Here is a 12725-nt window from a genome sequence, read left to right as displayed (position 1 = left end):
CAGTTAGTGAGTGAACCATTGTGACGGAGGTGCCACCGGGTCACTGGTCACTGACTCCTGCATAGCTGTATCAGAATTTAGACCCAGTCTGCTGGTTTCCTACGCTGTAATCCTGAGGAGTTTGTAATTCTCCCCTCTATTGCCCTGTCCAGCATGACTTTTCACTTAGTCCTTTTTTGGAGTCTCTGTACTTCAGTTGTTTTTTTTTTTTAATTTCTTGAAAATTTGGTCCTTGGTTCTAACAAACCCAACCTTTGCAAATGCTTCAGCAACTCTGAGATACAGTTCGACTTGTCCAGTACTCCCATGTCTTCTCATGAAATTCAGGAGATGTCCAAAGTGAAAGCAATAGTTTTGTTTCTTCAGCAGACCTCTGCACCTTCTTCAGTTTCTCCATCCTCTCCACTTTTCCCTGTAGAATAATACACGCCCACTATTGTTGACTCTCGTTGTCTCGGTTCCACCTTCAAACCCTAATGTTTTTTGGTTCCAGCTGTGAACCAACTTTTCCAATTCCAGACCAATTTGTCTTTGGTTGAAATGCTCAGAACGGTTCAAAATTGTTTGCAAACCGAACAGAACCAGTTCCTGTTAGGTCCAAAAGGCCTCTGTGAGTCTATCTGTCTGTCCGTGACTTGAGGATGTTTGATGTTTGAATGTTTGCTCATTGCATTGCTACACTGCTTTGTCCCCTGACAGTCTGCTTGCCAGTTTTGAAAGTCTGGAAACCAATGTTCTCATTAGTTTACTGCATATATCTCCTTCCGCGTCCCGTTTGATCCCTCTCTCTAAGCGCGGACTGTTGTACCTCTAAGTCTCTCAGCATGCAGGACCTGGGGTGAGGCATGTTGCTCATCTCTTAAGCCCATTTAACAGCTCGTTACCCATCCCTCTCTTTCTCCCTCTTTTCTCTGTTCCAGGCACTCATCACTTCTTGGTCAGGTTCCATTTTGCTAATGCGGTGGAAATGAGCCGTGGGCATTGCAAAGCGAAGCGGAGCAGAGTCAGTGGCGGCATTTACCACTGCACACCGTGAAAAGACAAACAGGGCCAGTCATAACAAGCCTCGACGCTGACAGGCAATGAAGACACAGAGAGCCCAATGACACAGAAAGCTCAGAGGTTGGCCACATGTAATTCAATTGGATGGCAGTTGGGCAGGTGTGGGGTGAAGTATTATATGCCTCAGATAATGCTTTATTAAACCAGTTTAAAGGGCAGTCACTAAGCCTTAAGTCATTTAACACCATGATAATGACGAAAAGCAGCACTTGATAGGGGTGAGTCCAATGAATGGATTTGCCAATATGCCAAACACATAATGGCCTTTAATGAAATACCAGCTATCAGTCAGTCAGTATCATCCAACTCTAGGATGATAGATTCCTTCCTGAACACAGCTACAAATACATTTTTATGTAATTGTAATTGTAATTAAAGGTCTTCCAGTATATCCCTATTGGAATTTGATTATCCTGGGTTTCAGAAGCTTTTCCACCCTGTCCCCAGTTTAATTATGGAAGAAATGCTTTAAAAATATTTAGAAAGATACTGAATATCAGAAAGAAATTTTGTCTATGAGCAGCACTGATACAAAAATATTAGTATCGACCTTCAGAAATCCATATCAAATCCTACATATGATTATTCACTGTAAAGATGAAAATTAAACCTTTTCAATAGTAGCTACACCTATGACATAATTTCCAACAAAACAGTGCAATCTAACATTGTAAGCAGTATTTATTAAGAAAAATGACTACAATGGAAAAAAAAATCTGAAAAAAATAAAAGTAAAGTAAAATTTTCATAAAGCTTTTAATAAAACATATACACATGAAGAAAAAAGAAATGATAGATGAATGTAGCACCCTGGGAGCTTCAAATTCACTGATTCACACAGGCACTGGCACAGTTGAAAACCGCAGCAGAAACATTCAACAGGCTGAGGTTTTGTGAGTCGTTTTCCAACATAAAGACGTCGTGTTGAGGTCAGGCGGCGGAGTCCAGGGTCTGCTCGGGATCAGAGGCGTTCATCATGAGGAAGAGGCGCTTGGAAAGCTCCGGACCCACCCGGCGTGAAGTGGAGGTCACGCCCTCGCCTCTGCGAATCAGCAGGTCTGACAGCAGCGAGACCTTCTCGCGCTCTGTCTTGCACTGACGGTAAGCCTGTGGACGAAGGCGGCAGAGTGGGTCGTACAGCAGCTGGGATGTAAAACATGCAGACACATGAAGACTTAGCAAATGTCTCTACAGAGGAACAAGGTGAGGATTCAAGGAAATGTTTCGCCCTCGGAGGAAGAAAAAAAATGCTAATATGTATGCAGGTATGCCTCACTGTGTACTTGAAAGGATTTAGACCTAAATGTGTTTGCCTTGATCTTTAAGTCTGTCTGAATCCCTCTGAATCAGCTGTTCTCTTGTTGGCTGCACCGACTTAACTGAAAAGGTGATTCAGAGGGACTATCAGGTAATACATGTATATAATCCCAGTGTGGCCATAATAATAACAATAAGAAATATTTCTCTACATAGCTCTTTTCCAAACTGTTTGAAGGTATAAAGGAGCAAAACAAACAGATGAACATCAACAGCAAACACAAAGTAAGAAAAATGTCAAAGAAAATAAATTAATTAAAAAAAAGTAACCTCAAGTGATCTATATGATACTGATTTAGCAGCCTAAGCGCAACCATCAGACTGACTCAAAGTCTAGAAGTCTCCAAACCCAGAGTACATTCTCTCTTTTTTTAATCTGGACTTTGGAACACCCAACAGAAATCTCTTTATCTTGATTTTGGATTATAAAGTTTGTGATACAGCCTGATGCCCGACCCATCGCTGCCTTTCCAAGTACAAATCAGCCCTCAATTGAATAAGTAAGCAGTGTGAAGGTGCTAAAATGGGGTTGATGTGATCTTGACTTGTATTCCATGCATCAGCAGTGTGTGTACCTGGCTGAGGAGCCGTGGGGAGGGGTAGGCTGCCAGGATCGCCGAGGCCATGTCCGGACTGACTCTGTTGAACTGCTGGATCTGCCTCTTCCACACCTGCAGCAGTCCCTTCCCGTTCCTCTCCACCCGCTGCCCACCCGCCCAGTCACTCTCCAGGTAGAAAGAAAAACCTGTCTTGTCCCTCTCTCGTCTGAAAATGAAATTATTATTATTATTATTATTGTCGTTATTTTCTGCAAGACAAAATGCATTGATTCATGTTCTCCAAGAGGACAGACAAGACTCGCTCACTTGAAAGGCGCCTCGGCAACCGCTTTGGTGGTCATGCTGATGTGATCTGAGAAGTCCTTCCAGGTGGACAAGAAGCGGACCAAGACCCCCGTGTGGAGCTGGAGATGCACCAAAGCCTGATGGGAGGTCAAACATTGAAGAATAACTAAAAAAAAAAAAAAAACCCTTTTGTTTGAAATCCTTATTCCAGTTCAGACCTTTTTTTTTTTTTTTTAGTTGACCCAAAAATGAAAACTTTGTCATTACCTGCTCACCCATGTGCCAGCTGAAACACGTGATACTGAATTCTTTCATGTTCTTGTCAAGCTGGTTGGTGCACGTTACCTTCAACCATTATTTTATCAAAAGCTATAGTGAAGATTTGTGTAAATTTAAGTCTTTTCCACTCGAGATGCAATTGTTTGGCTCAAGACTTGCATCATGCTGTGCACGCTGCATGGAGTCATTTTGTTTGCTGTTTTGACGAATGCCGCTACAGAGCTGCTCTAGCGACCACCTTGTGAGTTGTGCTGATCCGTGTTTTTTAAAGTGGGGTCCAGGTCGTTGAGGGTCTACCAGAAGGTCCTCAACAAAATGAGGAATAGTTTAATTTCACTGTAGTTTAATTCACTAAAAATCATTAGAATGCAGAAAATGTATGAGGGATCATCTTAACATTTTCTTCTTTCTGGTTTAATCTCGCCATAATATGACAGTGTTCAAGCATGATCTATCTATCAATTAGCAAAAATGACTGAAAAATAAGTTTTAAAGAAAGAAAGAGAGAGAAAGAGAGAAAGAAAAAGAGAAAACTGCCAGAAATTTGAACTTTGAAATGATACATTTACAGGTCAGATCAGTGATGCTGGATCAGGTTTTTGTGTTTAAATGCTTGTGAAGGGCATCTGAATATTGAACGTAAACCAAAATATCTCTTATCAGAGTCCCTATAGGGCAAAATCACGTTAAATGTAGGCTCTGTAGCTTATTGTGAGTCAACCTGGAGATCAAGAACAGAAACATTTGAACACCCTTGTTATAGACAAAGACACCTAAACTGTATTGAAATTCACAGTAGGTTGAGAATATAATGACACAATTTTCATTTTTGGGGCAACTGCTCCCTCAAGGTCTCCTCCTGTGGGGGAAAAGCTCACCACAGGTTCCAAAAATGTACTCATTTTCCCAAGGTAAACTTTAAAAGCAGCCTACCTCCTCCACCTCAACGCGGGACACCTCAGGTAACACCTCAACTCCACCGTTCTTCCTCTTCCTTTTTACTGCTCCTTTTCCTCCACGCTCGTCCCCCAGCACCGCCTCTCGCAGCTTCTTCTGGCTTTGACATTTCTGGGATCTGATAGCAAAAGGTTGGGCACACTCAGTCATCTTTTTGGGGAACACTTCTGACACTAGCTACAGTCCACGCTCTAATCTAAAAAGGTGGCGAGGCAGCTTCCTTTGGCTTGAACACCTCTTTTCACACATATTTTTCACACCGTGTGTAACTGCGCCTTCCAGCCATTTCCCCAGACTTTGGAATAGCCCTATGTGACATGTTTTCAAATATGGGCGCACCATCAGATATGTTCAGTTTCCTCTCGTTTTTTAAGAAAAGGTGACTTGCTCTTTTGGTTGGTGTTGGTGCCCTGCTCAACAATATGTCGGCAGTGGTTTTTGTTTCAACCACCCCCAAGCTAACTAAACTTAGTGTCTATCAAATAAATATCTCCTAATTCAATTCCTCACGCATGCAGCCCCTCCTTCTACCTGAAGTATTTCTCCAGCTCAATGACCACCAGGCTGAGGATCCGGTCAGGATGTCGAATCTGCAGCTCCTGAACCCAGGACGTCAGGGTAGGTTCACCGTTGGGCCTCCCGTGCCTCAGCTCCTAGATTAGATAAAGAGAGGGAGGCATTAGAAACTGCAGCAAATGCAGCAAAAACAGATTTTAATTGGACTTACTGCTCAGGTGGAAAGGAGACAGACCATGTGGAAAGGAGACAGACCATTAAATGTGCACAATGCAAAACCGCCAAGAGTGGACTGAAGTGCCAAAAAATCTTGAATAAACACATAATTCGATGGTTAAGTGTGCATTGTTCTCACTATCAGATTAACTGATACATTATGTGTGTATTCAATGTTTTTGTCAGTTGGGTCCTCACTTCGGTCAAGCCTAGGCAATTCTGTGTAGTGCACCTTTAAATTTAATCATGGCCTGTCTTTTGTAGCCAACGACAAATCACAAGAATGGCCCTAATACCGGTTAATATCACAATATAGTATGATGTGCATTTTTAGCACCCTGTATATATGTAATATGATGTATACAGGTTTTCATCGTATATTGTCATTGAATTTTTAACATATAACATATTTCAATATTTTTTAAATTTTGCTAGATTTTCATATTTCAATGGTATTACCATTATTTGGCATACCCTCATTCATGTTTGAGATTTGTTTCTTCACTAATGTGGTTATTATGGCTTTTCTGGTGTAGTTCCTGGTGACTGCCCTGTGTTTTTATATGCACCCTTGTGCTCTATTCATATTTGTATCCTGTGTTCGTGGCTGAACTACAGCAACTGCAGCCAGCTGTCATTTGCTGCAGCAGTCATGAGGTGTCATCTGCTCTCATCCTGCAGCAGCAGGTCAGTTGTTTTGCTGATGCTGTTGTGAAACGGTGACAAGCAGCAGCAGTCCCACCAACCTGCGTGTAGCTGTGGATCAGAGCGATAAAGTTATCAACTGTCATGTGCATCACGACATGGGCCTCTGGCACACACGCCACATCGTCTTGCTGAAACGGAAAGAGATGACAGAGGAGATCAAAACATCACACTTTACTTGACTGATTCTTTGACACTGCATCTAGCAGTGCAACATCAATAAATCATTACCAAGTTAATTGAGACATTTGTGTAATTACAGTAAACAAAACAGCAGCATGGTGATGCAGTTAATTCGACAATGATATATCGATGCTAAAAATGGAACATGTTGCACCTTTAAAAACAGTAAGGCAATGGGAAATGTGTGTGTGAGCGTTATCACCTGCACGCAGGGAGACCTCCTCATCCAGCTGACACTGCGTGGGAGGGGCTGTTTCTCTATGGCGCAGCTACAACCCAGAGCCTGCAGCGACGTCAACAGAGTGCCCCCTCCTTCCAGTTGCAAGAGAGCTGGAAAGCAACACAAACACGGTTAACAAATGTTAACAATAAACTAGCTCTTAGAACAATGGCTTGGGGCCTAAAGAGAGCAAGTGCTCAGGGACTGTAAGTCTAACACAACATTTAGGCAACAGATCAAGGGTTCCTGAATGTTTTCATGTCACATTAGAGCCATGAAACTCCATTTGACCATGCATAATGCATTGCAGTACTGTAATTGTTGGAGGTGTTTAATGTCACACTATTTGCTCTTTTATTCATATTCAACATTTTTCTTGGCTTTATCCCATATTTCTGCTGCTGCAACAACACAATTTTCCCACAGGGATGATTCAAGATCCATCTAATCTGAAAACAAAGATATTTCTCAGTAGTCGTGGACAGTGCCAAGCTATTATTTAGCATGGTATACACATTCTCTGCTGTGTACCTGGATCCACAACAACCACCATATGTTTGATACACTCCTCTGGCCTCAGGGCTTTGGCTGCCTCCGCCATGGCTTTTCTCTCTGCTTTCTGTCTCTCTCGTTCCAGCCTAAGCGCCTCCTTGTCCCCCTGCTGTCTCTCCCTGGCCTCCCTCCTCTTCAGTGCCTCCTCCCTGGAGGCCTGGATCTCCTCTGCAGTCCGCTTGGCAGGATTCCTCTTAGCAGGGGACATGTTAGCACTCCCTGCCCAGGAGGAAAGTTTCTGAGGCGGCCACCGCTGAGCGAGCGCAGGCTCCCCTGGGCAGCCCCGAGTCCCTCTGTCCTCCATGTTCCTCTGATGGGAGCCAAGCAGGGGCACAGACTCTGAAAAGCCATTTGGGCCTGAGAGTTCTGGGCTGGCCCGATCGCACGGGGAATACGGCTCAGCATCCCTGCCATCAGCGACACTTTCTTGTCTCTGTTTGAGTCTCTGCGCCAGGGGGACGTAGGACGCGTCCTCTTCATCTGATTCACTGCTGATCAGCATCACATCAGCCACTCCTGTGCCCGTGCCCGTGCCCGTGCCCGCGCCCTCGCTGCACTGTGCTGACACCGGGGAGAAGGGCTCCCCCTGCTCGGTGTCAGAGCTGTCCAGGAGCACTTGGTCCGGTTTCTCTGAGCAGCTCTGGGAGGCTTGGCTGCGGTGGAGACCAGGCTGGAGGAAGTCATACACGGGAAACTCCTCCTCTAGGTCACTGGTGGAATCACTGTAGCTGCCCATGCTGTTTCACATGTCAGAGACAAAGACAGGTTACCAGGCAACAGTTGTGATAGCAGCCAATTATTAACACGAGACTGTGAGAGCAGCCAGTTTTGAAAGTGATAGAAATAGCTTATAAAAAATCCAGTTATAAAAGTTGAAATTTTGTTCCAACAGATGACTGATTTCTAAAATGCCTTCAATGCAGTTCTGCGTGGCTTGTGTATTTACCAATAAGCAAGTAAACAAAAAGCCAGACCTCTGAATTAAGTTTGGTTTGGTCTCCATACAAGACAGAACAACACATGACACTGAAGCATCCTCCAAAATGAGAATTAACAAGCAACTAGAAATTGAGAGAATCTGCTTCGGTGAACTCTATTGAACAGTAACTATGTAGGTTAACTAGTCGTGCACACACCGCAGTCTGCACACACTTACTTACTTCAGCAGCTTGCATGTGAAAGTTGTCAAAATACGACGTAGCTAGTATGATGCTTTCTCTAAAAAAGGTACTTTTTACTATAAGCGCAAACAGTCATTTGCAACGAGAAAAACTGCGATCAGGCTTATGGTTTTAAAGCACTCCAGCTGCATACGCTAAACTGCAGCTTCTTCCGATTTGATTTGCCCGGGTACAGACGAATGCTGCGTTCATGTTATGCTCGGAAATTGTAAACGTATATCGGTAACCTTAGCTTTCCTGGATTACACGCCAACCATCTCTGGTTGTACTCTGTTCTTGACACATTTACGTCCATGTTATACAGCTAACCCATATATTTCACGAACAATCCAGCAGAAGTAGTTGTATCCTGCCATGAGTTGTTAAAGTAAATCTTATATAAGATTTCTGTGATGACAATCATTCATATTGTTTGTGTGCCATCAGTCGCACACCCTGACAACCGAGATGAACGATATTTTATAGAATTTTTTGTCACCTCAAGGCTGGTGTTACATTTTTTATCACATATATTTTTGGTATACCGTTTAAAAGCTGGCGGATGGTATTTTCTCTTCTTGTCTCGCATTGTCTCTCGACCCTTGCTATGCGCGTGAAGGCATCAGGAGTGCTTCCCTGTGACGCACGCGCGTCGGACGTCGGTCACGTGCTTCAAGATGGCAGCGCTGGCGTCCTTGATGTTCAAATCCAGAGCAGGTACAAAGTGTCTGTGTTTGTGGTGCACGAGTGAGCGTCCCGTTAATTCACACGCGGCTCTTAATAGATGTAAAACTGAACGTGCTCTCTGACTCCGTGTAGCCTCAGAGTTTGAACCGGGGAGATGCTGTGGGGCTGAGTCGCTAGGCCAGGTTAGCTAATAACGTGACATGTCCACGCAGAGAGCAGCACTGAATGTCATGTTCTTCCCCACAGAGACTGGTTAATGCAAATGTTGAACCGTGAACAGTTTAAAAAGGGGGTTAAAAAGTGTTTCCCAGCTTCTTATTAAACGTCTTCCATCGCGCTCGACTAGGTATTTACTTTTGCCAGTGACTTACAACCCTTTACACTGCCAGACTTTTTTTTTTGAATGGAGTCTGGTGTGACACTTCATGCAGGTAGGCTGTCTTGACAGGGTCTGTCTGTGCTGCTGGTTTCAGGGCTGCTGGTGCCTTGCCAAGCCTCGCTCGTTGATTCAGTGAGGTTTGCATCCAAGAAGGCAGGCGGAAGCAGCAAGAACCTGGGGGGCAAGAGTCCTGGTCGCAGATATGGCTTCAAGAAGCAGGATGGTAATTACAGCTGATCGTTTTGTTTGTTTGTTTGTTGTTAATACAGCTGTAGGTGCTGTCTCTGCCCACTCCTGCATTCAAGCCATCACAAAGAGACAGCACATTGTTTTGCAGATCCATAGAGCTACTTCATTTTTAAAGTGTAAAAAGGGGGAGGAATTCATCTTTGGAGCTGAAATATTTCTGGAGATTAATGTTAATTATGGATGCAGACATGGTGCATAAACAGGAGCTGATATAAAATGCTCAGCGATTGGGGCAAAATTTGAGATTGATGGTAAACCAGGGATAGTCAACCATGTGCCAAGGTGGGTGGAAAGTCTTCAGGTTTTCAACCCAACCAGAAACTCCACCAGGTGATTTCAATCACTAGTTCCCCCTCTCTGCTTGAGGGTGAGGTGATGCGTGAAATCACCTGGCGGAGTGAAAACCTGCATGTTAAAGTCCATGTGAAATGACGTCTACCTCATGTAAAACAGAATATCTTAAAGAGTGGCAGCATCTCTTATCCCTTTTAAATAAAATTGTTTCTCTCCCAAACTGAGATCCTATTGGTTTGCACCTGTAAATGATTCTTCCCTGCACCATGTTCTGCCCAAACATCCTGTTCCAACAGGAAGTACATGAAATCAGTAAAGTAAAAGTCCATTTCATGGGGGGCTTTATGAGTTGCTTTCTAAAATGTGAAATACACCATTTGAAAGAAAAGAGTATTGCCAGTTGACAATCTTTGGAGCTTATGGTAGTCTTTTCTATCAGCGTTGAAAGGACATTCAGAAAATTAAAAACATTCCAGTTACAGAAAAATATAGCTCATTCACTCTTCTTTGAGGCCAGTGTGCCATTTTTAGAGTTAATGCATTTGACTGGTGTTTATGGAGTTAAAAAGAACAAAATACACTTTCCTCTGGCCCTGCATCTGAAAGTATAATGGATGCAGTAGTTTTTCCTGTCCAATTTCATTAATGACTTCAATAGTCAAATTGGAAGTGAATCTTCAGTGGAAGTGCACCTCTGTTTCCCCCGGTCTTCCATTTGCAATAATTGTCTCATGTGAGGCCCATAAACATTAATCAGATGTGAAAAATGGGACTAATATAAAAGGGAGCATTACTGGGTGATATGAAGAATTTAATTCCAAAATGAGACCCAGCAGTTTGCAAATGTGACACCTTTTCCTCCCTCATTTTGGTTGAATGAAATTAAAACTATCAATTGTTACTGAAGTCGTTCCATTTTATTCTAAGACTTTTGCTCACAAAATGTTTGCTATTATTTTTTTATCCATTGGACAACAAACATTATATTATACTTATTTCTTCTTCAAAATAGGACATTTTGGAATGTTGCTCTTGATGTGATAAGTCAAAACTTTAATAGGACATTCAGTTGTTGTTTGTGTATGCGCTTAATAATTTGACTGTTGCCAGTAGTCCAAGACTGTGGTTGTGTATATTGAAACAGAGAAAAAAACTGAGACAACATGAGCTCTGTCACTACGTATAACAAGCAGCTTGATCATAGTTGAGGAAATGTTGGAAACCTGTATGTATTGTGATTGGTCTCTATGAATCCCAGTAAAATCAGTACACCATTAATGGCAGTACGCCTTACCACTGACTGCGACTCAGAAATTGGTCATACTGCAGTGATTACATTATTGCCTCAATTACATTACAGTCACATGATTTTTTTTTTTTCTGTGTAGGCATAAAGTGTAAAGTTGGTTCCACCACATAACCACTTTGGTTGGCAATGGCTCTCTGCTGTCAAACATTTGTTAGAAAATAGCCAGTGTCAGTAGTTTTAAGTTTTAACAGACCTTAAAACAACAGTGAGAAAATATTGAGTAAAGGCAGTTGGCTCACCCTTCTTTTGTCTTTTTACAAGGAAACTTTGTGCATGCTGGCAACATCCTTGCAACACAGAGAATGATGAGGTATCACCCAGGAGCACATGTAAGTTACTCTTTCACTGTCAAAAACAATGCTTGGATGTAATTTCAGACTTAAATCTACATGCCCACTGACCAGTTTTACTTGTCGCTTTGCCCCCTCCCCTCATCTTGCTTCCCGTCCTGCTCCTGGTGTTCCTCCTCCCGTGTCCTGTAGGTGGGGATGGGAACCAACAAGACGTTGTACGCCTTGGAGGACGGTGTGGTCCGCTTCACCAAGGAGGTCTACATCCCACCACCACGCAGCAGGGAAGCCACTCAGGTCATCACCAAGCTGCCCAAAGGAGCCGTACTCTACAAGACATTCATCAGCGTTGTGCCCAACAAACAGGAGGGCATGTTCAAACTGGTGGACATGGTCTAAGACTGACTGGACTGGAATAGACTGGGTGCGGTGTTTACCCCCATTCTTCCCCATGGACACCTGCAGTTAGGGGGTTAGGGTCTTCGTGTTCAGGGAGCTTTTGGTTTGATGGACTGACATTGTGAACACCCTGAAAGACGTTGGTCACTTGTATCTCTGTCTCTGTTTTGACATGACTCAGAATTAGGGTTTGACCAGTACAGTTTCTTTAAGGCTAAAACTGTTTAATCTTTGACGTGGCAGAAAAATCCTCTGAAACAGCATGTAGACCATTATGGGACACTAAAAGTCTCCACTGTACTGATTCAATGACGATGAAACTCAATGATACATTAGGCCTTTAAATGAAGAATTAATTTGCAAAAAAAGTAATTGAAACATTACATTAATAAATAAAACATGCAAAGAAAATAAAATTTCATTGCCAGTTTTATGTAGCTGTGGTCAGGAAGGAACCTAACGACAATGAATACTGACTAGGCGATATCTTATACTTAATAAAAGAACAGTGTCATTGTAATATATCACCTAACTATGGTATTATTGGCCTAACCATATTCAGAACCAATCATCAGGACTACTGAGGATGTCAGGCTTTTGTATTGCAGGGCAGACGTAATGCACCACTGCAGGGTGTCTTATGTCATTCAGTAGAAATCGTTCTCTTCAATTGAGAACACAACAGGCAAGCCCAGGACCTAAAACAGCAAGAACCTTTGCTCTTCCAGTATGGGTCACCGCTGCCAAAATGCATGGAAAATATAAAAAGTTCACGCTACAGTGATATTATATCATGAAAGTAGGCCACTTAAGTAGAAGCATACACTGGTGATTTCCTCATCTCAAACAATTTCTTGAAACAAAAGCCAACAACAGTGGTGGATATACCACAAAAAAAAAGTGTCAATAACTTTTCATGTGCCCTTGAGCATCAATTACAGCTTGACAACGACGTCTCATGCTGTTCACAAGTCGACTTATTGTCTGCTGAGGCATGGCATCCCACTCTTCTTGAAGGGCGGCCCTCAGGACATTGAGGTTCTGGGGTACAGAGCTCCGAGCCTCTACACGGCGACTCAGCTGATCCCATAGGTTTTCTATGGGAT

At 43.0% G+C, this 12725-nt stretch overlaps 2 protein-coding genes across 4 annotated transcripts; one reads left to right on the top strand and one right to left on the bottom strand.

The window, feature by feature from the left end:
- Positions 1–1799: 1799 nt before the first annotated feature.
- eme1 (essential meiotic structure-specific endonuclease 1) lies at positions 1800–9083 on the bottom strand. Of its 3 annotated transcripts, none has more exons than XM_030078533.1 (9): positions 8558–9083; positions 6832–7589; positions 6283–6410; positions 5939–6028; positions 4992–5113; positions 4437–4578; positions 3246–3361; positions 2955–3144; positions 1800–2169 (listed from the first exon to the last, which is right to left on the bottom strand). In XM_030078533.1, exons 1-9 carry the CDS (start codon positions 8599–8601, stop codon positions 1993–1995), a joined length of 1767 nt encoding a protein of 588 aa, XP_029934393.1. In that variant the 5' UTR covers positions 8602–9083; the 3' UTR covers positions 1800–1992. The 3 variants fall into 3 exon arrangements, with proteins under 3 accessions (XP_029934393.1, XP_029934395.1, XP_029934394.1); XM_030078535.1 differs by lacking the exon at positions 8558–9083 and adding an exon at positions 8009–8197; XM_030078534.1 differs by lacking the exon at positions 8558–9083 and adding an exon at positions 8013–8197.
- mrpl27 (mitochondrial ribosomal protein L27) lies at positions 8690–12046 on the top strand. Its single transcript, XM_030078536.1, has 4 exons — positions 8690–8729; positions 9173–9301; positions 11192–11259; positions 11413–12046. Exons 1-4 carry the CDS (start codon positions 8690–8692, stop codon positions 11617–11619), a joined length of 444 nt encoding a protein of 147 aa, XP_029934396.1. The 3' UTR covers positions 11620–12046.
- The last annotated feature ends 679 nt before the right edge of the window (positions 12047–12725 follow it).

This window comes from Myripristis murdjan, chromosome 19 (genome assembly GCF_902150065.1).
Source record: "Myripristis murdjan chromosome 19, fMyrMur1.1, whole genome shotgun sequence".
Taxonomy (NCBI): domain Eukaryota; kingdom Metazoa; phylum Chordata; class Actinopteri; order Holocentriformes; family Holocentridae; genus Myripristis; species Myripristis murdjan.
The sequence above is the reverse complement of the archived record's forward strand: the minus strand, read 5'-3'. Positions and strand labels throughout refer to the sequence as shown.